General features: G+C 45.7%; 5 protein-coding genes across 5 annotated transcripts; 4 read left to right on the top strand and 1 right to left on the bottom strand.

Annotated features, from left to right (window-relative positions):
- Positions 1 to 944: 944 nt before the first annotated feature.
- On the bottom strand, positions 945 to 4,795 carry H6S33_006427 (uncharacterized protein; the record flags this gene model as incomplete). Its single annotated transcript, XM_044837775.1, has 5 exons — positions 945 to 3,394; positions 3,452 to 3,670; positions 3,724 to 3,795; positions 3,850 to 3,999; positions 4,096 to 4,795. 5 exons carry the CDS (start codon positions 4,793 to 4,795, stop codon positions 945 to 947), a joined length of 3,591 nt encoding a protein of 1,196 aa, XP_044689954.1.
- A 3,102-nt stretch (positions 4,796 to 7,897) lies between these two features.
- On the top strand, positions 7,898 to 8,382 carry H6S33_006428 (uncharacterized protein; the record flags this gene model as incomplete). The annotated part of the gene is made up of 2 exons (XM_044837776.1): positions 7,898 to 8,134; positions 8,230 to 8,382. The coding sequence occupies 2 exons, from the start codon at positions 7,898 to 7,900 to the stop codon at positions 8,380 to 8,382; spliced, it is 390 nt and encodes a 129-aa protein (XP_044689955.1).
- A 181-nt stretch (positions 8,383 to 8,563) lies between these two features.
- On the top strand, positions 8,564 to 9,370 carry H6S33_006429 (uncharacterized protein; the record flags this gene model as incomplete). Its single annotated transcript, XM_044837777.1, has 4 exons — positions 8,564 to 8,583; positions 8,660 to 8,828; positions 8,883 to 9,242; positions 9,341 to 9,370. 4 exons carry the CDS (start codon positions 8,564 to 8,566, stop codon positions 9,368 to 9,370), a joined length of 579 nt encoding a protein of 192 aa, XP_044689956.1.
- A 2,248-nt stretch (positions 9,371 to 11,618) lies between these two features.
- H6S33_006430 (uncharacterized protein) lies at positions 11,619 to 13,796 on the top strand (the record flags this gene model as incomplete). Its single annotated transcript, XM_044837779.1, has 5 exons — positions 11,619 to 11,999; positions 12,067 to 12,310; positions 12,367 to 12,958; positions 13,017 to 13,198; positions 13,255 to 13,796. 5 exons carry the CDS (start codon positions 11,619 to 11,621, stop codon positions 13,794 to 13,796), a joined length of 1,941 nt encoding a protein of 646 aa, XP_044689957.1.
- Positions 13,797 to 17,996: 4,200 nt separating this feature from the next.
- On the top strand, positions 17,997 to 19,513 carry H6S33_006431 (uncharacterized protein; the record flags this gene model as incomplete). Its single annotated transcript, XM_044837780.1, has 7 exons — positions 17,997 to 18,075; positions 18,151 to 18,198; positions 18,262 to 18,366; positions 18,429 to 18,656; positions 18,714 to 18,947; positions 19,017 to 19,094; positions 19,149 to 19,513. 7 exons carry the CDS (start codon positions 17,997 to 17,999, stop codon positions 19,511 to 19,513), a joined length of 1,137 nt encoding a protein of 378 aa, XP_044689958.1.
- Positions 19,514 to 22,958: the final 3,445 nt, after the last annotated feature.

A 22,958-nucleotide genomic window follows, 5' to 3' on the forward strand; every position in this document is an offset into this window, starting at 1 on the left:
GAAGCAAAAAAGGACACCCATAAGCAATGCTCCCCTACCACCAGCCATAACCAGCAACCTCGTTTCTCCATTTCTCCCCGCTTGTGGAAACACGTTCCGCTGCGTTAAAAAAAAAAAAAAAAAAAAAAAAAAAAACTGTATAGTACTCAGGTTTTGGAAACATCATAGGACATCTTTATATCCTCCATTCAAACCTGTAGCTCACCCACATTAGAGGGGAAAGTATTTGACAAAGAAAATAGGCAGGTAATGAGGCGCAAAAACAGAGGAGAGAAAAGCCTTGCCAGAAGTTCAACATTTCTCCACCAGTAGTCTTGCATCATCCAGTCCTCTCCGCATCATTAAATGCTTGCATGGCCACCTCCATTTCCCCGCGTTTATTGGTACAATGGCGAAATCTTACTCACCCATCAATCCCTAGATGATGCCACTTACCTCCCAGAGCTCTTATTCCTATAAGGCCATGTGGAAAGTGCAAACATATATAGGGACGTAAACCGACAAGATGACAGCCATGAGAGACAGATGATATATCTAATTGATGAAAGAGGACGAGTAATAAAAGGGGGTAAAAGAAAAATGCCGTTTTGCCGTGAATCGCTCCATTTCCGTATTAATGAGTAAAAAGAGGAAAAGAAAAAAGTTACACCAAGAAAACACGCACATACACACAAACACTAGTGGTTTTAAAATGAAATAAAAAGAAAGAAACACAAGCATTCTGATAAAACCCCGCCACCGTGAATCCCAGGTATAGAAAATAAAGGAAAAGAAAAAAGGAGAAGATTGATCACAAGGGTCAAAAAAAAAACTGAAAACAAAACAAAAATGGCCTATCCCTCTCCTGCGCCAGATTCATCCCTTCTTTTGTCGTAAGTATTCACAAGTTCATTATACACGCCGCACTTCCGAAAGGAAATGAGAGCAACCGAAATGGCATCGGCTCAGCCACCCTTTCGTTCGATTTCATTCAATGGGACGGAATCTACTGTTTTCTGAACCACTGGCTTTCTTCCCTTGCCGGTATTTCCTATCCGTTCCCATGAGCCATTCTTTGCGCCGGACCTTGGGCCGGCATTTGCTTTAGTGCCACTACTTGCCGTTCCATTCCTTTGCTTCGAACCAGCTCCATTTTTTGAAGTCGATTTTTCGGTAGGAGTTGGAGAAGGTTTTTCCGAACTATTGTTAGATCGGACTGGCTTACGACCGCGCCCATTTTTATGCTGCTGTTTAGTAGGAGCGTCATTCTTGTCGTCCTTTTTAGGTATCGGTGAAGGCGCCAAGACATCAGGTACAGGTGTAGGTGGTACATCAAGTTCCTCTTGGGGCAAGCCGCAACCCTTAGGCTTCAAGGTGTCTATTACTGGGACTCTAGTGTTACTCCAAAGTAACTGTTGAGTAGCTGCACGCTGTCGAAGATTGGGAGATAATCGTGTGGAATTGCTAGGCTCAGTTGTTTCATCATCCGAAATCAACTGTAAAGGGCGGGATTCCGCTTTTGGCGATGATAGAATACTGGGGTCGGATATCGAGGTGTCAATGTGTTGTTGAGCCATATTGGAAGCTGTCGGATCATTCTCAGAGCGACCACCAGCCGCTTGTGTATGCACCTCCAACAGCTTCTGGGCATATAATTGAGTGTGTCCAGAACTTTCTTTAGATTCCGTGGCTGCTACATCTGATGTTCCATCTGATCCATGACAATCTATACTTGGAGGTGATCCATCGTAGGAATAAAGGGTCTCCGATGAGGGTGAGAGATTTGAGAAAGGAGTATCTGTGTAAGTCGAGGATGACACTGGAATTGACCCATTGACGATCACAGGACCACGATGGTCATTTAAACGATCACGAGAAGGAGAGGCATTTTCCAAACCAAGAGCACCCGATGCATCTCGTGACGTTCCTAATAGTGGCGTTGGTAGCTTCTCCTGCGATAAACGCTTTTGCCGGTCTACTAAGCTCTTTTGTTCTAGAAAAGGCTCCTCCTCCTCCTCAACTGAATCTACAACAGCAGGTACATGTTGTAGTGAACCACCAATGTCATAGTAGCCCACATACTCATCTTGTTCCTCTGCTGGAGGTGTTACTGGATTCCCGTTTGAGGAATGATCGGCAAAATCTTCATCCTCCGATCCAGGCGCTCCAACTGTAGATGTTCCATTTCCGTAACCTGGGTTTGGGTACATATCAGGAGGCGGTTGTGATTGCGATCTTGGGCCCGCACTATACCCATTTTGACGCCTTCCTCGACCATGCCCGCTCCTGGTATCGTTTGCAATATGCGGGGACGTTGGCGTTGAAGAGCCTTCGGAATGTAAAGGACCAGGATAATAGAGATTCATTCCCCAGAGCTGGGCAAAATACGCATAAGATGCCAACGGATGTAAGGCAAGAGCGTCTTGGTGATTTTGCGCAGAGCCCAATGAATTAATGGAAGCTGCGGATGACTGTGACTGTTGACCGTACGTCTGAGCGTGGACTTGTGCATGCTGAACAGCCTGTGCTTGAGCAATCGCCTGGGCACGTACGTGTGCTTGGTGAAATTGTGCTTGTAAAGCAAGGATTTGGTCTTGTGGTGTATGTATGTATCCAAAAATATCTTGCGGGAGATATTGTTGAGATAACTGAGCGCCATAAGTCCCATTAGAAGCCCTTTTATTTTGATTTGGCCTGTTGTTGTGGTTGCCATGGCTGTTATGATTGTGACTATTGTGATTGTTGTGGTTATTGTGGTTACTGTGGTTGTTGTGGTTATTGTTGCTGTTATTGTGCCACTGCGGTCCCCTTCCCCTTCCACCATTTCCATTAAACTCACGTCGCTTTATATGGCTCGAGTTACTTCTAGCGATAGATATAGGACGATGTTGGGGCGGATGTGACGGTAACGGCAGATGTGGTTCCTCGGGTGGGAATACAAAGAGTTCCAAGCAGGCAGCTAGATCAGCTTTCTCTGCTAAAATCTGATACACTTTTCTAAATTCTTGATGTAAACCTCTCCATGAGTAATCGTCTGCAGTGTTTCCAAGATTCCGAGAGGTGTTGAATGGTTCCTCAACGCAGAGTCTGTTATTTTGCTTGAATTGCCACTCTTTTTCTTCCTTTGTCAAAAGTTTCCCATGTCTTACTGATATCACACTGGTATCATAATCCAAGTCATACCCGTACTTCTTGAAAAAAGCAAAAATCAATTCGCCAAGGGTTTCCTTATTGTTCATGCCAAACCCCCTCAACGCTTCGATATCATCATCAAATGAGATGTCGACTCCACTTATAGGCGGCCTTTTCTTGTGAGGCCTTTGATGCAATGAAGGGAGAATAGGAGGGTCTCTAGTCTGAAGAAAGTTTAAGATCATGCAAATCCACGTGTATGAACTTAATGTTCCACCGCCAGCTAATATGACATGTTAATTTCCGAAGCCTATATTTGATTCAATAAAAATCTGCTTACCAGCATCGTTCAACGATCTTTGTTTTGTCCAATGTTTGATAATCATTGCCAGGGGGCGAACTCGATCATCGATTTCAACATAGGTCTTGATCATTTTGGTATTGTCCAGGGCAAGTGTGTTGTTGATATTCATGTCGCAGGCAACTTCGTATTCTGGATCCCATACCTTTACGATAGGAACTTTTGCTCCAGGAACACAAACAACTCTTTCCATGCCATCTACCAGGACCGTTAGACACCATAATACTAGCCTCGATCATATGAGTACAAACGTTTAGCAAGTGTTCTTGCCAGCCTACAGACGTGGTTGAATTCTTTCCAAGTTGTTGTTATACACACATCCACTGTACGATGTCAGCAAGATGTTCTTACATAAGGCGTATAAATGTGCTCGGTACCGTCGGAATCGCTCATGCAGAGATGATTTTCTGTTGAGCCAAAAGCGTGCACTTTTATGTCATGGCCTGGCCATTCATCATTCAGAAGCCTTTCAAGCTTGACCAAAAATCGCCTCCGTCTCTCATTGCTCCCACTATCTGGTTTTAGTACTTCAAATAAGTCAAGCATATCCTTTGTTAGCTTAGCCTCCTGCTCAGGAGCCAGCTTTTCCAGCTTTGGCCTCGCAGGAGCGATTTTATCATTACCAAGAGCATAAGGCATCCGCCTACGTGCGTTGACCAATGCAGTCTCATATATACACCCGCTAACTGGCGGTTTATATGGGGTTACTGTGACGGGTTCTGATAGTGCTGATCTTGGGGAATCAAGAGGGCATGATGGCGAAGGACTTCGAGAAAGCCCGTTCGACTGGCGAGGATTATGATTGGGCGTTGATGGCAACGAGCTTGATTGAATTGACGAATTTGATCGATTGTACTTCAATGAAGGCCTCTGAATTGCTATCGACTGTCCTCCTTCATTCCTCCTTCCTTGCATGGCCGGTGTGCTATGTTTTGAGCCAGCTGTTTGATTGTGGTAACTCCTTCGCCCATTCCCTTGTACCGTCCCCCCAGTTCCTCGATTTCGCTCTGGTGACTTTGAATTTTGCCGTCGGCGAGCGGGAGGGTAAACTTTGCGAGATTGAGAATTGACTCTAGTCTGTTGAGATTGTTCTGTCGAGAAGCTACGGGGCTGGATTGTAAGCTCTTGATGTGGTGACAGTAAAGGAAGAAATTGTTGTGAGGGAAATGTTGGAGCGGGCGAAGCAACAGGCTTGATAGTTGAAGATTTGGGTGAGCCAACTGTATACCGTCTCAAGGGACTGCTTGGTTCAAGAATCTGAGGAGAGTGTGTCTGCTGCTGATGAAGAGACGGGGGAGCACCCGTTCCAACGTTCAACGTCATAAAACTTCAGGGAGTTGAAGGAGTTTGGGTTGTAAGGGCTTAGTATGGGCACTGCCTTGGGGACAGAGAGTCAATAAGCCCTTCGGGAATAGTGTTAAGGCCAGCAGTGAAGATTGGACGGTGGCGTAGGGACGGTTGAATACGGTATCACGGAGCAAAAGTCCCACACCCAGCTTCAGTAGGAGAAGCAAGAGTAAAAAGAGAGGGAGATTCGGCCAGCGAAGAGGGACCGAAAATCTGGGACTTGACAAGGTATCTTATATCAATGCCGATGAGGGGCAAAGGTATAGGCGTATTGAGATGGGAAGGGGCGAGGAGGGGCACCCAGAAACCAGTAGAAACAGAAAGGGACTACAAATTTCAGAGCTTCAAAAAAACAGTTGACGTAGTTAAAACGGGGTACCGTAATAGGAGAAGTGTGATGGAGGTAAAGGCAGGGGGTTAAGAAAGAGAGGGAGGGCAGTAGGAGGAGAACGGAGGAGAAGGTGGAAGGATATAGGGCGCAAGAGAGGGAGAGGAGGGACAAAAGGGTAGCGTTGGTGTGGTGAGCAACGGATTGCAGGCTAACTCCTAAGTGACGGAGAGGGTTTGTTTGGGAGGAACGTAGGGCGACCTAGAGAGCGGTGTGGGAACTAAGAGCGAGGGAGGGTGTGCGTGAGTGGAGGTTGTTAGTAGAGAGCGCGAAGTTGCTTGAACGCTTGAACGAAGTAGCACGGTGTGCACCGACAGCAGAGAAGCAAAGGCAGCAGAGAGCTGTCTGTGCTATGTAGAATCGTTGTTCAACTATCTGATACTACATGTACATATTATACATACTCCCATCTTTGTCAGAACAGTAAGAATTCAGGATCAGCTACAACATGTATCTACACGTAGCTGGCAAATCGATGTCTGACAGCCCCTGCGGTGTTCCTGTTCCTGACCCTGCTGTTATTTCTGCTGTTCCTGCTGTTCCTGCGACTTGTCCTTTTTCTTTTTCCCTAGGAATTTATTTTCGACCTTGATTTATTTTATTCCCCCTTTTCTTGTCCCCACACTTTCCACGTTGCCCACCAGGATGCCTAGGTCATAAACACCCTCTGTGCTCTCTTTCCTTGTTAATTACAGGAGTTAGGAGGCAGGTTCACCATATGCTAGAAGAAATATAAAAGTCCTTTCGATATCAGCTACTTACTTGAAATATAACTTGATCATTTACGTCACAGCCGACCCAAGTAGGATCGTACATGCACACACTAGGGAAAAAAACCAAGACAACCAACGAAATAATTAAAACCGAAGGAAAGATAGAACCAAGAGGAGACACGAATCAAAATACGAGTATTAAAAAAAAGGATTCCGTATCCCCGGGCACTGGCCATAGGTACATGTATCTGGCCCTGGCGGATTAATGGGTTGAGGTTGACAACTTTCCCGAGCATCGCTGCACCCCGGCCTGCAGTCAGGCACACTCCGAAAACAAATGACTGTCGAACGCAGGGCCTGGTGGTTACTATGCAGAAAGAGTAAAAAAAAAAAGTGGAGAAGTGTGTGAGGCATTCCGAAATAGGTGCACAGAAGACAAAACCAGATCCAAAGGTACAACGTAATAGCATCAACCTTGTGGTAGACTTATTTCTAGATGCTGTATTCTGTCTGACGCCTACTGTGAGTATTACTCTTGAAATATTCTGGCCGATTGATGAAGAAACATTCGACCAGCTGATTCTCAGCTAGGTTCAACTAATGCTTACAGATTAGAGTTCTGTTAATGACCATTCAGGGCGAGATGCAGTTCTACAAGGCCAGGAGTAAATGGCCTTCTTATTTGCTGTCTCTTGACTGCCGTTTACAGATATCTCTCTTACATCAAGTGACCTGGAAAAAACCAACTTCATGAGAAATCCCGGCTTTTGATGCGGTGTTCCTCACGGTTCAGAAACACCTACATTGGGCCTCGACAGAACCTTCCATCTCTTTATGGTTGTTTCCAGAAGGACTATAATTATACTCATAAAGAATAGTGCCCGAGAAGCTAAGAAAACAAATCAGGGCTGGCACCCATAAGCCATGATATTTTAGAATCGCGGAAGCTGAGAAGTGCACTCTCGCTGACAAGAGGACCATCTTAAGAAAGCGTGGGGCCCGGAACTGCCGTGGTGAGATCTCTCGATGACGGGTGAAATCCGATGGACTTTGGGGAACAGGAACGGAGAGCCAAGTTTACCCAGCCGGATAAAAATGAGGTTATGAGGTTTAAGGACTGCATGTAGCGAACCAATGCAAAGGATACTGTTACAATTATCTCATGGAAGGAAAGACGCCAAACAAAAGAGAGGCCTCTTAGCGATCCCCTCACCCTCAGCATGGACCTACGACATGGGGTGGTGCAGGTTGTACAACATGGGAGGGAGACATGACTACTCTACTCGTACATACATACTGTGCCAGGTACTCGACCGACAGTCTACACCACATAACTTATCACATATCGTTTAAAAGGTGCAATTGAAGGGAGGTTGGCCGGCCACGGGATTTCGCAGACAGGCGCTTACGCCCAATGAGAGTTGTACGGGCGGCCGAGAATCAAACCCTGAACCTCCGCCTCTTGTTTTTTTTCCCTCGAACATTTTGTGGAAGGATGAACGGAGGTCGACGTGTCTGATCCTACAAAACTCTTCTCATGCCCGCCAGTTCTCCTTGTTCTTAGATCCCTCCTCCTAGCTTAGATTTTGCTCGTCTTCAGGCTCCTCAGTAAGAATCCCACGGTCACAGATCCATCCCATCCACTCGGCTTTGATTTACTGCACATGCGATACCGGTCGATTACAAATACTCATTGCTGTCAATAGCTGCATTTACAAACAGTCAGTTCCTCGAGAAAGCAGTCCTCTGTTACTCCAAACCGTTGCCAGCCAGATTTTATTGGTCGCAGGACCCCGGCCTTCCCCTCCGCGGACCAATCGTTTCCGGATTCCACGACCTTGCGATTACCGAAAGTGAAACTGCAGCGTTGTTGCTGCTGAGAAATGCTTGATCGGATCATCCGGAATACGTCAATCTGAGCCAGGCTAAAAAATCGCTACATCATAACCACACGGTCCGCCGCTGCACTCTCTCAGAATGGGGATGACAAAAGCTCAAACTTCTCTCTTCCTCGCTATCTTCTTTGCTACTATAATACTCTGCGCTGTCGTCATTTGTACTTGCTTCTACTGTTATAAACCGAGCTTCTTCCTTGGTGGTCGACGGAGTAAACCGCCAACGGATTCTTCAGACAGCTACAGCAGCAGCGATAGTGGTGGTAGTAGCGAAGACGTCGAAAAAGCACCTCGTGGAAGGGTAGTTGGGTTAACAACTGTAAGTGCACAGATATTCCGTTCCTTTTCTTTAGATATCCGGGTATATTCCCACATATTTGTATATGAATCAGGCTGATGAGAGTGTACCCATAGGAAACGGCGGCAAGACATCCGTCGGACCATTCAGACTACGAGGCCGAGGAAATAGAAGTTCTCGAAGTAGAACCTGAGGACGACCACGGCCATCATCATCATCATCACATCCACGGCGAGCACATCGACATCATCGACGCTAATCCTCATTAGACTGGATTAAGCTTTTTTTTTTTTTTTTTTTTTTGCGGGTAGAGGGTTTTTAGTACATACGACACTGTCTTTATTTTTTTGTTTTATTGCGGGATTGAATTTGGGGGGAAACATTATATTTCATTTCTCAGAACCGGAGAATTTATTTAACGGCCGTCTATTTAATTGCGATCTGACCAGGATGATATTGAAACGACTTCGGTACGTGCATCCGACAGCATTCTTCTATCCTTGCCCTAATAACAAGTGGAATATTAATATGCTAATAACTTCATAGCGGATTTACTATTGCTGTTAGCATTTTGGCGTTAGTTTCAAATGGGCTTTCTGCTTGCCTTTTTCACAAATTATCGAGCGATACCACCTATCGAAGTTCGGATAGCCTCGCATTGTATACATATTTTGCTGCATTCATTAGCGGATTGGGTGTATATGGCTCCATAAGAGTAAGTGCAAACATGTGTCTTCCTTCCCTCCCGCCATTCCACTAACCCTTGCAGCAACACGCCTACACATTATCAATATTCGCAAATTTTTTTATTTTAGACACCGTTGTTTCAGTATTTTCGCGTTTTGTCCTGCTTTTTATATTTTCGACTTTCCGCGACCACCTCTGCGATGCAGAATCTCCTAGCTCAGGGCTACTTTCTTTAACATTACCCCATGGAACTTTCCACACAACCACGTTCAACCATATCAGCGATATTGTCGAAGCTGCAGGAGTAGATGGGGTCGGCCTTGGGCCCCCGGTTCCTAAATCGGAAGCATGGGGCTGTTCGGAGATGATGCAAATTTCTATCATGGTTGGGTGGATCGGGCTCTTCACCTCAATGTTGGTGCAGATGTTTTTCGCCATAATGGTGAGACACTATGCGATATCATTGTGGAAGACTGAGGATGGTTACATACCTTTGGATAATGCAGACTTGGAGGAGGGGAGTATTAACGATGAATTTAGGAGGGCGGGAAAGGCTTCACATCAGCTTGAGAAAGTCTGTTGACCTGTGAAATGATCTTACGTTTTTTAGTGCTACAGATTGATTAACATGTACGCAATCTACGAGTATCTGATTAATGATTGACGAATTTCCTAAGAAAACTGTAAATAACTATTTGTGCGTCCGGGCGGTAAAATTGTCGGAGCCGGAGTTCTCTAGTTTATTCTTTTATCCTTTTCTATACTCACATCTCTGAAACCGATGTTGTCTTTGATTCCAGATCTCGACAATCTCAAAGAGGTCGTCGACATGGCTCGCTAAATGTCTTAGCGTCTGGGGGTGGCGCCTTCGTTGCCGTGAGTGATCTGCACCACCACCACTCCTATCACACACGCCCAAGGACTTGCAGGGCCCAAAAACTCGGAACCTACATCATTTAGTGCAATATGACATCCACGATACACACGCCCCGGGGTTTATGTTTTGTTTTTGTTTTGTTTTGTTTTTCCTTTGCAGAAACGCCCGCAGGACTCTCGTCGGATACCCCGGGTTTAACCAAAGGAAGATGCGGCATGCGGTGTATTTAGTATCCTGCATGGCGTTGCTTAGAGAACGAAGCCCCCAACATTCGGTGAAACATCACTAATCCGGTGCTCCACCAGAATGGCATATATAGTCACATGTCGTTATTATAGATCTCAGCTCACGGTAGTTGAATAAATAAATAGTGCCACGAGTGATATCCTGTGATCATGATGCACGGCCTGCAGAGCTGGCATGTAGATACATATATATACATACATGTATCGCACGTTCCGGGTTTACTAGAACAAATTGCCTAAGGCGAAGATATTTGGAATGATGCTGTGGCGTTTAAATAGCTACCGATGACCTCGATAATATTTTCAGAATACCTGTGTGGAATTGTACATACCCATATGCATCTTCGTCATTACTGGGAGTGTTTCTTCTGCCTTGTTGCTAAGGAGCTGAGACTACATGAATTATCAATTTCGCCGAAGTACCCTAACCCTGGAAACACTCTAATATCTACAGGCTACCCGTATAAACCTGTTGAAGGTCAAAGCACCCATATCCGAGATTGACACTCGCTATCAGGTGCTGTAAGAAGCCTTGGCAATTTTAAGAGCCCAATGGCAATGAGTGCAGCTCGTGATTACTTATCATTGAGACGTTTGCACTAATAATGACTTGCGTAAGTACCTAGAGTACATACATCATGAAAAGGGGCGGTGAATCGGGTACGGAAACGGTAACGGTACTGAACCATTACTATACCCCCTCTAATCTAAAGCTTTCCATTCACCTCCGTGATGATGTTGCGGATAATGATTTCGTACATTACCCCGTTCTTTCGTACTATTGACGAGTCCTGGCTTGGGTGATATCCATCTACCTTTCTCGGCCCAATGTACCTTGTCCTGGTCCTCTTTGCGGCCCGGATACCCCTTCTAATACTGGTAAACCATCCTGGCACAATTGACCTATGTGCTAGATACCACACTCTTACAAAGAGGCATGATAACTCCAATTCACTTCATTCCTCTAATATCGATATAAAAACCAAATGTACGAAACTGCAGTCCTGTGCGATCGGTACCGTGATAAGGAGTCCAGAGAGAATAACTATTTCTATTCCGGCTCTCAAACACGAGCAGTTGAAATCTCTCCATCACTATGATTGCTATAACATTCAAAACATATCTTCGTACCCCTAGGTAAATTAGTACATACCTTCTCAGGGAGGTCCTCTCGTTCACTAGAAACCTCAATTCTAGGCACCATTGGACTCCTAGAATGTTTAGTGGTTAGCGAAATGTGCATCAGCCCCTCTATCACCAGCGCTAAGCTTCAGGAGATTGTGATAAAGTAAACACCAATTAAATGTGATTCTGCTAGAATCTGAAGGAAAGACAATCCCGATCGACTAAATCTAATTAATCGCAGTACTTTAGAATTCACACTAGTATCTTTTATCTAGATTTGTGTTCAGGAAGTTGAAAAACCTACTTCATTAAGTTAGTAACAAAGTCATCGGAACAATGTGTATCATCAAATTCGTCATCTTGTGAAACACGCATAATCGAATACATCAATGATCAAGATAGCAAGATTTCAACTAAAATATTACTAGTGCGGGTATCCCTCCCAATACAGCCAACACGTGATCACCTGCTCTAGCTGCATAGCGGCTCTGCCAACCGCAGAAAAAAAAGGCTTAGACAACCCAACCCACCACAACCCCCAGATTAAAAAATCACCCCCAGACTACACGCAATGGCCAAAAAGAAGTCGTCCGGCTCCTCCACTGAGACTGCACACCAGTTCGCCGCAGCGGCGCAATGGGACCTCGAACAAGACTACGAGCGCCGACCGCGAGCGCTCAAGAAGCGGACAGCTGAGAAGGAAAGCACCCGGCTTCCCATCAAGACTCCTGGCGGAGCAGTGCTGCAATCTGTGCTTCCGGAAAGGGCAGACGACAGCGAAGGAGAGGGCAAAGAAGAAGAATGGGCGGGAGTTCAAGAGGAAGAAAAAACCCAACCTGTGATAAAGGAATTAGAAGTCCGCTCGAAAGTTTCGGAGCGCCAAAGGGTGATAAATGCGAAGGAGGAGCTCTCAAATGCTGCAATTCTTCTGAATGAGGATCCAGAGGAGAATGTATGTTGTTTTATAAGAAGAGGAAGAAGTTTGCTCGGACATCTCGCTCATCGAATCTGTGGTTTAGGTTGGGCTACTCAAGAGGCTACGCGAAATATCGGGGGATAAGAATGCTACGATACAGAAGCTGGCGTTGGCGACACAGTTGGCTATATATAAGGATATCATCCCTGGGTATCGGATAAGACCCCTGACGGAAGAGGAGCAGAACTCAAAGGTTACAAAAGAGGTGAAGAAGCTCAGAGGCTTTGAACAGTCCCTAGTCGCAAACTACCAAGCATATGTTGAAAACTTGGCGGACCTGTCTAGAGGTATAGATTTCCTGTCTTCTTGGAGCCTCTCGGAATTAATCGCTAACCTAAAATAGCTTCCAGAAATGAGCATTCACCCAATGTTGTTGCTGTCGGAAAGATCGCTGTGAACTGCGCCTGCGGGCTTATCTCCACAGTCCCACATTTCAACTTTCGCAGCCAGCTTCTCAAGGTCATTGTTGAGCGTGTCAGTGTCAAGACCTTAGATGAGGTATTTATCAAGTGCCGTACAACGCTGGAGGATCTTTTCCGTAATGACGACGATGGCGCAGCTTCCTTTGAGGCAGTCCAACTGCTTGCAAAGATGCTCAAGGCCAAAGGTTTCATGGTTGACGAGTCCGTACTAAATACCTTCCTATCGCTGCGTTTGCTCTCAGAGCTCGACGTGAAGGCTTCTCTAGAAACAGTTGAAAATCCAAGAAAACGCAAGAAGAAGGACCGCCAATTCAGGACTAAGAAGGCCAGGAAATCAGAGAAGGAGAGAAAGATCTCGGAGAAGGAGATGGACGAGGCAGACGCAACAGTTTCGCACGAGGAGAGAGAAGAACGACAGTCTGAGACTTTGAAGTTGGTCTTTGGAACTTACTTCAGAATCTTGAAAGAAAGGCCGCCAGGACTTATGGGTGCGACATTAGAAGGATTAGCAAAGTGAGACTTTTCCGTCCCCTTGATAATGGGCTACCAGGGCTAATAACTGGATATGCAGGTACGCACATTTAATAAACTTGGACTTTTTCGGGGACCTCCTTGTGGCCTTGAAGGAGCTCATTGGAGCAGCATTGGAAGACGAGGAAGAGGATGACGATATCGAAACCTCAACGCAGCGCAACGCCACCCGGGAAGCGCTTCTCTGTGTCATAACAGCATTTGCCCTGTTATCTGGTCAAGGTATGCTTTTCTACCAGTCACATCCCCTCGGGTGGAGATTACTAACCCGCACATAGGCGAAGGAATGAGCATTGATCTAACCTTTTTCACAACACATCTCTATGCCACATTACTACCTCTCTCTATGTCCCCCGATCTCGAACTCTCCACAAAGTCTTTGCGACTCCCCGATCCGAATGATGCCACCCCGCCCTCAAAACGAATCAACGTATCTACCGAGATCGAGATGCTGATCCGCGCCCTCAACACAATCTTCTTCCAGCAAAATGCGAACAAGTCAAACACACCGATACGTATTGCAGCGTTCACAAAGCGGCTAATGACGTCGAGTTTAAATATGCCAGAAAAATCGGCATTAGCAACACTAGGGATGCTGAACAAAATGGCGAGGAAGCATCAACGCAGACTTCATGGGCTGTTCTCGACGGAGGAGAGGGTCGGTGATGGAACGTATAAAATGGATATCGACGAACCGGAGATTAGTAACCCATACGCTGCGACGATTTGGGAAACGGTTTTACTGAGAAAACATTATTCTCCAAAGATTTCAGAGGCGGCGAAGGAATTGCCAAAGCTATTTAAAAATAATCGGTCTTGATCTGGGTTGTTAGACTTCAGGGGAATTGTCTTTAAACGAGGACGGAATAAAAGCTTGTTGCGAATTTAATTCCCTCCCCTTTTTTTTTTTGACAAGATAGCGGAAATCTGGGAAACACTTAAAATCAATCTTCGAAAACTGTTTAAGCATAGAAAATCACTCGAAGTCTGTCCGAACATTCACAGTTTATCACTCGCTGAAATGTTAGCAATATATGACCCGTTACCAAACTTGAAGTTTGATAAGTCAGCCCATATAATACCTCTCCCCCACTCTGCTCACGCGGATGTGACGCTCCAGGTTGCAATCGATACTAGTTCCAGTAAAGTTTGTGGGTATATGTACACCCGCAGGAAAAAAGTGAGGAAACAACGAGTGCAACCAATCCGAACCCCAATGAAAAAGTGAAAATGGAAATGAATAGAAGTAATATGACTACACAATGAGATACAGAATAGATACTACGGCCTCTGAACTATATTTACCACTTTTTATGACTTCCCTTGTTCTTTACTACTGCTGCAATTCTCTTTGGTATGCTGTCAATGATTTTATATACATTTTCCCAATCTAGCCTTTCCCACTCTTCCCTAGCTTGGGCTTCAATAACTTTTATGTTTTTATTCAGAATAGCCTCTCTTCGCTTTCCGGACTTGTCAAAAGGCATGGCTAGGGAATACTCGTGGGGCTGTATTGCGGGTGCGGGGATGTCAAGTTAGACGTACTCGTTGTCACGCTACTCGTTGTTTCCTCACTTTTTTCCTGCGGGTGTACATAGTTCCCCACTTCAATATCGAAGTGTGTGTGTAAGCATCTGCATTACCGATCCCAAGAGTTTTACCTTAAGCTCAAGATCGAGGTCAAAAGGAGGGAGATATGAGGCTTGTTAATGCCGCCTGAATATGTAGGCACCATTATCCTTACCCGCAAATTAATCCTTAACGTCTTATCAAGCACTAGCCCTAACCCTGGCGTGCTAACCGTAAAATGCCAAGACCGGTTGTGCGATACCACGTGAGGATGCCTAACAGCAGCGAGCGAAAGCTTCAATTAGACGGAGTACTTACCTGGAGTTACTCAAGTCCATTGATTCTTCTAAGCGCCTATAGTGTAGACTCCCTGCGTTGGTTAAATATTTGGAAACGTCTCGTTGCAGAGTTGCGTAAATGAATGAGGCTCTGGCAAGTTTGGTATTTCCTTTGGCCTTGTCGGGCCAACTTTATTGTCTTCCGAGTCCCGCACGCAGAGGCAGCCAACAGCTAGTTGCCTTTTCTGTTTCAGGGGTTTTCAGCCTCCATCCTGCCCGCCCAGTGTTTTTGCGCTGTTCTCCGGGCCCACCAAGATGTCTGGTGCTACAAGCAATATTGTGCTCCTGTTGGAATATCAGGTGGGCCCGGGAAATGCTACTTTCCAGTTGTCGGCCCACCTGTCCAAGGACCCGTGCGGTCCGAAAGAAAGACACATATGATCTACCACTCTCCGACTTTTTTTCATAGAGTCTATCCATTTTTACATACCCATAGGCGCGCAGTAGTATGGGGCATGCAGATGATAAAAACAGTATCGGAAATTGTCCAGGAGCTGTGCTGTTGGTGATGATGTTTACGGTATGTCTGCAGTGTGACTTCTTCGACATGATAAATTGACCACAAATTATACGCTACTGGGGCATGCTACATCCCGGGCCCGTGTCTACTTTACATATCGCTGGCAAGCGCAAATACAGGCAGGTACCTATGATTATCTATGTACATGTATTTTGTGGTCTCGGTTGTAAGGAGTCGACGGGAATCCTGTCTTTCCCGATATCCCGAGCGAGGACTATTCCGGGGACCAGTGAGCGGGGATGAGTAAACTGGGTGCTCCCGGAAAGCAATATTTTCCAAAGCGTGGAGAGGTAGAAAAAGAAGATCGACTGATCCTGAAGGCGAACGTGCCGGATGAGAGCCCGTGTGAGATGTGACGATGCATAAACATAGGCTTTCACCGCACACCCTTTTTTTTTTTTTCCTCTCGAAGGATTTCCTTGAATGGCTATGGCGTCACTGAGATTCCAAGAGCCACAAAAGGGATCGGCGGCTTTGATTTTGTGGCCACTTTTAAATTTTATTTTTCATCTTTGAAGATAGAGAGACCTTCCATCCAGTGTTCTTTGATGGTGGCGGTTGAAATCGGACGTTGATCTCCCTACCGTTTGGTAATTGGGGCGCAAAGTGTTGGATGCCGTAATCAGTTGCGCAGGGTGCATCACGGGGTTATTATTCTGGAAAGGGCGTCGAAGCGAAAGATAGACAGGATCGTCCTCGTACACGGAATCTCTTCGTTTTACCATGGTACTTCTTCGACCAGTTTGATAAAAGCAGGTGTTCTCAAGATATCCCAAAACCTGAAGAGCTTTAGATACCAATCTAAGAGTGTAGGTACTCCTACAGTAGGTAGGTACATATTGTGTGATTTATCTTCTATTTTTTGCTTTTTCTCACTGCCCTATGGGCTTAAGGCAGCATGTAGAGACTGTGTTCCATGGCCTAGGCTTAAGCCCTGGGAAGTATTCTAGATAGAGCATAGATACTGTATTTCCAGTTGAGGCATGTACACAACTTCGGCGGTGTTCCACTGGAGGGCACATGTCTGCCGCCGATAAGTACTGTAGGTATGTCATACAAGTTATTGGGTCCATGCCAATGGAGCTCTTAAACGCAATAAGACGCAAAGGTCATCCACTTTAGGCCGTGATGTGGTGGATGTCCGAAAAGGGCATTATGGACCTTCGTTCGGTGTGGTATTTTTCGTCCGTTTTTATGTTTCCTAGTGTGATTTGTTTTAGAACATTCCATACAGACGTTCCTCGTGGTCTACTTGTGTACGCCGCAGTATCAAAAAGTCTTAACTGCAGACCAGTTTGGGTTTTCGGAGCCACCAGGGTACGGCGGAATAAAACCCTAGAGGCCGCTTTATGCAATTGATTTTCGACCTTGCAAAAATCATGTCCTGTTACACATCGCAGCTTGAAAGGAGGATATCATTATTTGGGGTTTCAAGTCGTGGACAGGACACGTTCGCAGCTGCGGAACCTTGAGAAAGACACGAGAAAAAGGGTGACTACCGAACGATGCACATTACACCAAGAAAGTGAGGAAGTGAAGAGCCACCACCGAACCTGCCCAATCCAGCAGCGAGTAAGGGTCGGTCACAGCATATGCTCTATACCCCACAGGTAGCCAATGGACAGACTGGCACTGCAGCGGCCCCAACGCTGGACTGGAAGACTGGGAAGCGTGGAGCGATATCTTCCCCCCATCCCGCACATCGCTCGACCAGACTTGGCCTCCTTACTTGCGGTCCCTTTCTGTCCAAACTGTTGCCTGTCGTGGTTGCCGGGATATCTTCTTTCGGCGTTTGTGGAGTCGGCGCTGAGGGAACGAGAGGTCTCAAATTTTCCAGTTGAACAGTATTTATCCTCTTTCTAAATACTAGGGATATTTTATTTATATACATTTTCCCTTCCCTTTCTTTCCATTTTTTCTTCCTCTCTTCCCTCTCTTCCCTCTCTTTCCCTCCTTTGCTGGCTTCTGCACACGGGCCCTTTCCCTTTCCCTTTTCCCGCACAACCCCGTCATCACCAGTTTAACCCCAAAAGGCTAACCCCCAACCCCGAGGACTTCCACACCCAACCTCTCATATCCCCCTCTTTGCTTCTTCGACACAAGAACTCCTTCTTTCTTCTCCCTCTTCTCACTCTTCTACTCCTCTCTCCCTCCTGCTCCTCCTCTTCAACATACTCCAGTGGAATCCTGTGGACAACTCCTTTTGTGTCTACTATTCACCCGCTGTGCTAGTGGTATGTGAATTTTCCCTCAGCTGTTGCCGTTGTCTTGCATACGTTGTTGTTGTACCCCATTTTAGCTGCACTTTTTATGTACCGAAAAAAAAGCCCTGCTTCTATCTCCGCTGTTCATCCTCTTATCCCTCGATTCCTCACAATGCTATTGGCCAGTCAAAAATCAAGAAAACCCTTCACACTATTTATTGGCCTCTAACTAATCCACTTCGCCACCATTTAGACAGGACCCAACCCATCCCCCCATCCCCTCTTTCGATTACAGTGTGGAATAGCCATCTAGGCCTTTTTTCGCCTTAGTAACCACTGTCCGTCTTGTTGATACAACTCCCTTCGCTTCATATCTTGCAGATTCAATCATGTCATACTACGAAAATCAAGCCCAAACCCAGGCGTCAACCTGGCAAAGCTCTCGCCCCAACTGGGAAGGCCGGGCTGGTACGACTCCTGTTCAGACGCATTTTCCACGCTCCCATGCCTCGGATCCTTCGGATCTGACCGCACGGTACACAGCTCAAATGAAGCCTGAAGACCCCGCTGCCTTTGGCGCCCAGATTGATGGTAAGCGGTTTATAAGCAGGATTAATTCGGTTTTGTATTACAAAGTATTAACATCATATATAGAGGTTGATCGAGCTGTTGATAATCTTGTCAAGAGTGGAAAGATGTTTGCCCCTCAGCGCCGTGATTCCTTGCCAGTGTTGAGCCCCCGTGGTTTCCCTGAACATGGTAAGTATTTCTGGATATAGTTTCTCCATGCCCTTTTGGGACTGAAATTAATCATCCAGTAGGTTCAGAAACGCGCATGGGAAACGCTTTACCGACTCGTCACTACTCTGTTCAAGATTTTGACGTAATGCGTTCCCAATCTGCTGCGAATCTCCAGAACTTTTACGCCACTCAGCGCTTTCAGCCGCGTCAAACAGAGGCAGAACAGATGATGCAGGCAAAGCGAAGGTTGGCAGCTCAAAGGGAGCGTGATCTGCGCAACTATCATCAGGAGCAGCAGTATAATAGGAGTATGTCTTCGAACACTCCAAATCTTGGGAGAGACCCAACTTATAAAGGCCCTTTAGCATTGTTGGCCGAAATTTCCACCTACGGAAAGGATCGTGTCATGAGTCCTAGCGCTATGACCGAGGACGAGCGACGTGATCTTATTGCTCGGCAGCACCGTGCTCTTTATGCCGGAGGCCCCGATGGCCATGCATCTGAGGATGGCCATTTGGATGAGAATACTGTCTCACGAGGCTCTAACATCCACTCCAATGGCCCCTCGGCACCGGGTTCTAATGCTGGTGGTACACGTGGTCCGTCTCCTTCGTCCGCGTTTGACCCTTTTGGGAATCAACAGAATGGCAACATTGATACTACTCCAGTTCAAACTCCCGCCACTGAGCAAGGTCAGCATGCTGGACAATCTGCCGTCGCTTCGCCGACGCGTTCACGCACAAACAGTGCGTCTTCGCCATCGTCGAAGTCTGCATCATTTAGCTTATTTGAGAATGCAGGTGCTCAAGCACAGTCCAGCCGGACTTCCGCCTCGTCTCCTGGTGGCTCTCCACCACGTGCACAGCGTGCACCTACAACACCCGTGACTTCATCAGGAGTCGCTCCCATTGGGACACGCCCGACACAGGGTCAGAACCCTGCAGTGCAGAACAGCAAAAGGTCAACAACACCTTTGCCTTCACCCTTGAGCTATGGATTTGCACAGGAGAGCGACCCGTTTAATAATATTTCAAAGGAGAGGTCTTCACCTGCGCCTTCTAATAACTCCACTCCCAACGGTCAAGGTTCCGATGGACTTGGCTGGAGCAAGGTTTGGGGCCCTAGCAACAAGAGCCTTGGAACTGTCGCTAGCGTTTGGGGTTAAGTCTTTTTATGTTTTATAGTTGGGTTCTCTTTTGTTTGGGGTGTTTATTCTTGATACTTCGGGGCGCTGTGTCTTGGGAGGACCTGTTTAAACTTGCTTTTTGTTGAGTGTTTTAAGTCTTGTAATTGTTCATTGTTTTTTTATTTATTTTTCCTCTCTCGGGTCGGGGTATGGATACCTACAGGTGGGCAGAGGGGTTTCAATCAAATGGCGAAGGCATTTAAAAAGGGGTTGTTTTTTTCCTGTTATTTCCTTTGTATCTTCCTTCCGGTGAAGAGCAAGAGTTTCTGGGAGGAAGAACTCTACTGGGTACAAGCAATTGGGGTTTGGGTTGTTCGCAAAAGATGGGGTATATTGGATTTGGGGTTGGTTGGGGGGCAAAATATCGCACGTACAAAATGTGGCATGGTTGTGGGGTTGGGTCTGTTTTTTTTCTCTTTTTTTTTTCTTTTCTTTCGTTTTTTTTCTTTTTCTCTCCTTCAAAGTCGGCTTCGCTGGGATTACCTGGGCTCAGTGTTCATCCGGACACGGCAATCTTATTTTCGGCATTCCCGCATCAAACTGGGTTATCACGGCGAAGCACGAAACAAAAAAAACGTTGGTATTAAAAGAACGGGCTAGGTGCAATTGGTGAATTTTTCTATATGAAAGGATATGGGTCTTTTTTTTTACTTTTACGAGTCGTCTTTTTTGTCTGTTTGTATGGGTGTCATTGGGTTGGAGTGGAATCGATTTTTATATCTTGGTCACTTTTTCTCCTTTCAGATGCATACATGTAAGTATGCATTCTCGCCGTGTCGTGTTGTTTATATTTGTGGTGTAAGGTTTGGTTTCTCACTTGACTGGATCACTTTTCTGGTTATGTCCCTTTTTGTTTGCCCATTTTGTAGTCCCCCAACATTAATTATCCCTGTCATTCGTTTTGCTTGCATTTATTGCTACCTTCGGACAAAAGGCGCTACAGTCTACTTATACCCTCTTGGCTTAGGAACTTGGTTTTTTTTTCCCTTCCTTTTTCTTTTCCCCCTGATAAAGCTCAGAGGGAGGGACAGCACGGTGCGATGGATCAAGCTTTTGAAATTAATTTTTGTTATCTTGATTCTCCAAATTTTCAGGCTCAGTCTGGTGGTGCAACCAGTCGTATCTAGTTGAAACAGAAAGTTTGAAACTAAAAGACGGTGGGAAGCAAAGGTTCTAACTGTAGAGTATTCGTTGGAATGAGGGTAAATAGTGAGATGAGGAGCTTTGACTTCAATTGCAACTTGAAATTTTAACTTCAAGCAGTATAGTCATAGCTAGAGAGAATTATATTTGGTTTCTAAACTTTGTGCACTAGCGTGTTTAGTCAGGAAATATCACTCGACACCTCGACAGGTGTTGAAGATCGGTTTTGCGTCACTTCTAACCATGCAAGTAATAATGTCTGAGCGGGAGCTTAAATTTTTTTTCTGCTCACGGTCGGTTGTGTGGGGATAAAGCTTACTTTGCCGTTGTCACACCAAACCTCATGAGCCTTACAAGGGCTCTTTTGTCACCAATCAGCCGTCGGTAGTCTTGTTTTAAAGTCTTCACGGGTTTCATATATTCCCTAATAGCCCTTGTAGGACCAATGTGGCTGACGGTTCTAAATGTTTATGGCCTTGACAAAAACGTGTTGCACATATATCAAGCCACCAAGTGTTGGTCGCAGAGCACATTGATAGTAAAGTTGGCAATGTACGTATACATACATATTAAAAATTTAATAATGTTAGATATACATGTTGTACTTTATACATGTAGTGAGTGCATATGTAGTTAATTACAAACAACACATTTGGGGAATTGGTCTAATGACTTCAAAACACCAGGTTCTCTCAAGGCGAAAATGGAACCCGAATTGAAGGGGTATATTAGAGGCATTACTGTTATCCTTCTCCTTGGAATTGAATTGCGATATTCATCATCGTTAGAAAATTCGATTTGGTATTTCCCACAGATGTAAATAACTACATAGTGCGTTCCTTGGAATGTTGCTCGATACTCTTCTATGAAATCTGTAAGTATTACTCTGATGATTGAACCTAGGTGCTGCATTGGTTATATTAGACCGTTATTGTTCTGTGTTTGCTAGCCCTTGGTATCCGTGAGCGTTATTGAATACATGCATGTATGTATATGGAGACAGCGTTTAATAGTCCACCATTCAGTCAAATGATATTAAAGTTCGTAGTAGTCCCAATCATCGCTTGTAGATTAGTGACTCATGATGATTGGATTGATCGAGACCAACCTTGGTCTTCTCGTTCGATATCTGACACCTTCTCATATAATCCTCTCTGTCCCAAAACTAGTAGTCAAAACACGTCCTGGAACCGGTTGCATCGGGTGCCTGCCCAGCCCTTCCTAACTTCACCACCAGTTCTAAGCTTCACGGCTCGACCCGAAAACGAAACGGAAACCTGGGAAGACCCAGCCCGGTACTAAGCTACCTAGGTAATTTGTTTACTACCCTTTTCTTAACCATCAATATCAGCAAATATCTTTAAAGCTGGCTACCATCACCCTCTGGCCTTAACCTGCGCTGTAGATCACAGCCCCTCACTCACCCACCACATCGCATCCTCATCCACACATTCAATCCCTGCATCCGGATTCCGAAAAAAAGACTTTAGTTGACATGACAGGTGTCGTGCTGGTTGGAACAAACCCAGTCCCCAGGTCCCCTGACGTCATAGGCTACCGCCAAGAAGCCAAGCGCATGCAGTAACACACACCCTATGCGCGATACATACATGTAAAGAAAAAATAAATAAGAAAGTGGTTGTCTCGGGAAGGGAAAGTGAGCGGGGTAAAATACAGCACCCATCCCGATGGCCCACCAATCGCTGCATAGCGGCCATGAGCCAGGCGAGGCGGGCGGGCAGGATAAGAGAGGTAGGTGGAGTGTGTACAGCATAAAGTGCATTTCCTTTTCGAGAGAGCTGGAATGAAGCTGAGAAGACAGGTGGTGTAAGGTACAGTTCCGATTCGGATACTCTACTATACTCTAAAGTAGAGTACTGTACCTACAACGGCCCATGATATCCTAGATCATGCCACCCCACCATGTATTTTCCCCTCACTTGGGAGCAACTTTTGCTGTCCATCAATGGCCTAAATGTTAATCAACCCTACTTGCTCCGGGCCCGCATTCCCGAATGCTAAGGACCACTGCGTACCTTTGTTTTGAGGTGTAGTCCAAGTCAATCATAACAAGATTGTACAGATTTTCGATCCGCCTGCACACCTACTAAATAAGAAAAACTAAAACTAGGAAGAGTCAACGCAAAAAGAATCAGCCAAAAGAAGAGTTCCGGTCCCAGGAATCCGTGGACTTGGGCTGAGATCCCAGAGATTTATCACTTGGGGGCGGAGATTTTCCGAAGAAGGAAAAAAAATGTTGATAAATATACAGAAAAAAAGG

The sequence above is a fragment of the Morchella sextelata genome (assembly GCF_020137385.1).
Source record: "Morchella sextelata strain SCLS chromosome Unknown scls_20, whole genome shotgun sequence".
Classification (NCBI taxonomy): Eukaryota; Fungi; Ascomycota; class Pezizomycetes; order Pezizales; family Morchellaceae; genus Morchella; species Morchella sextelata.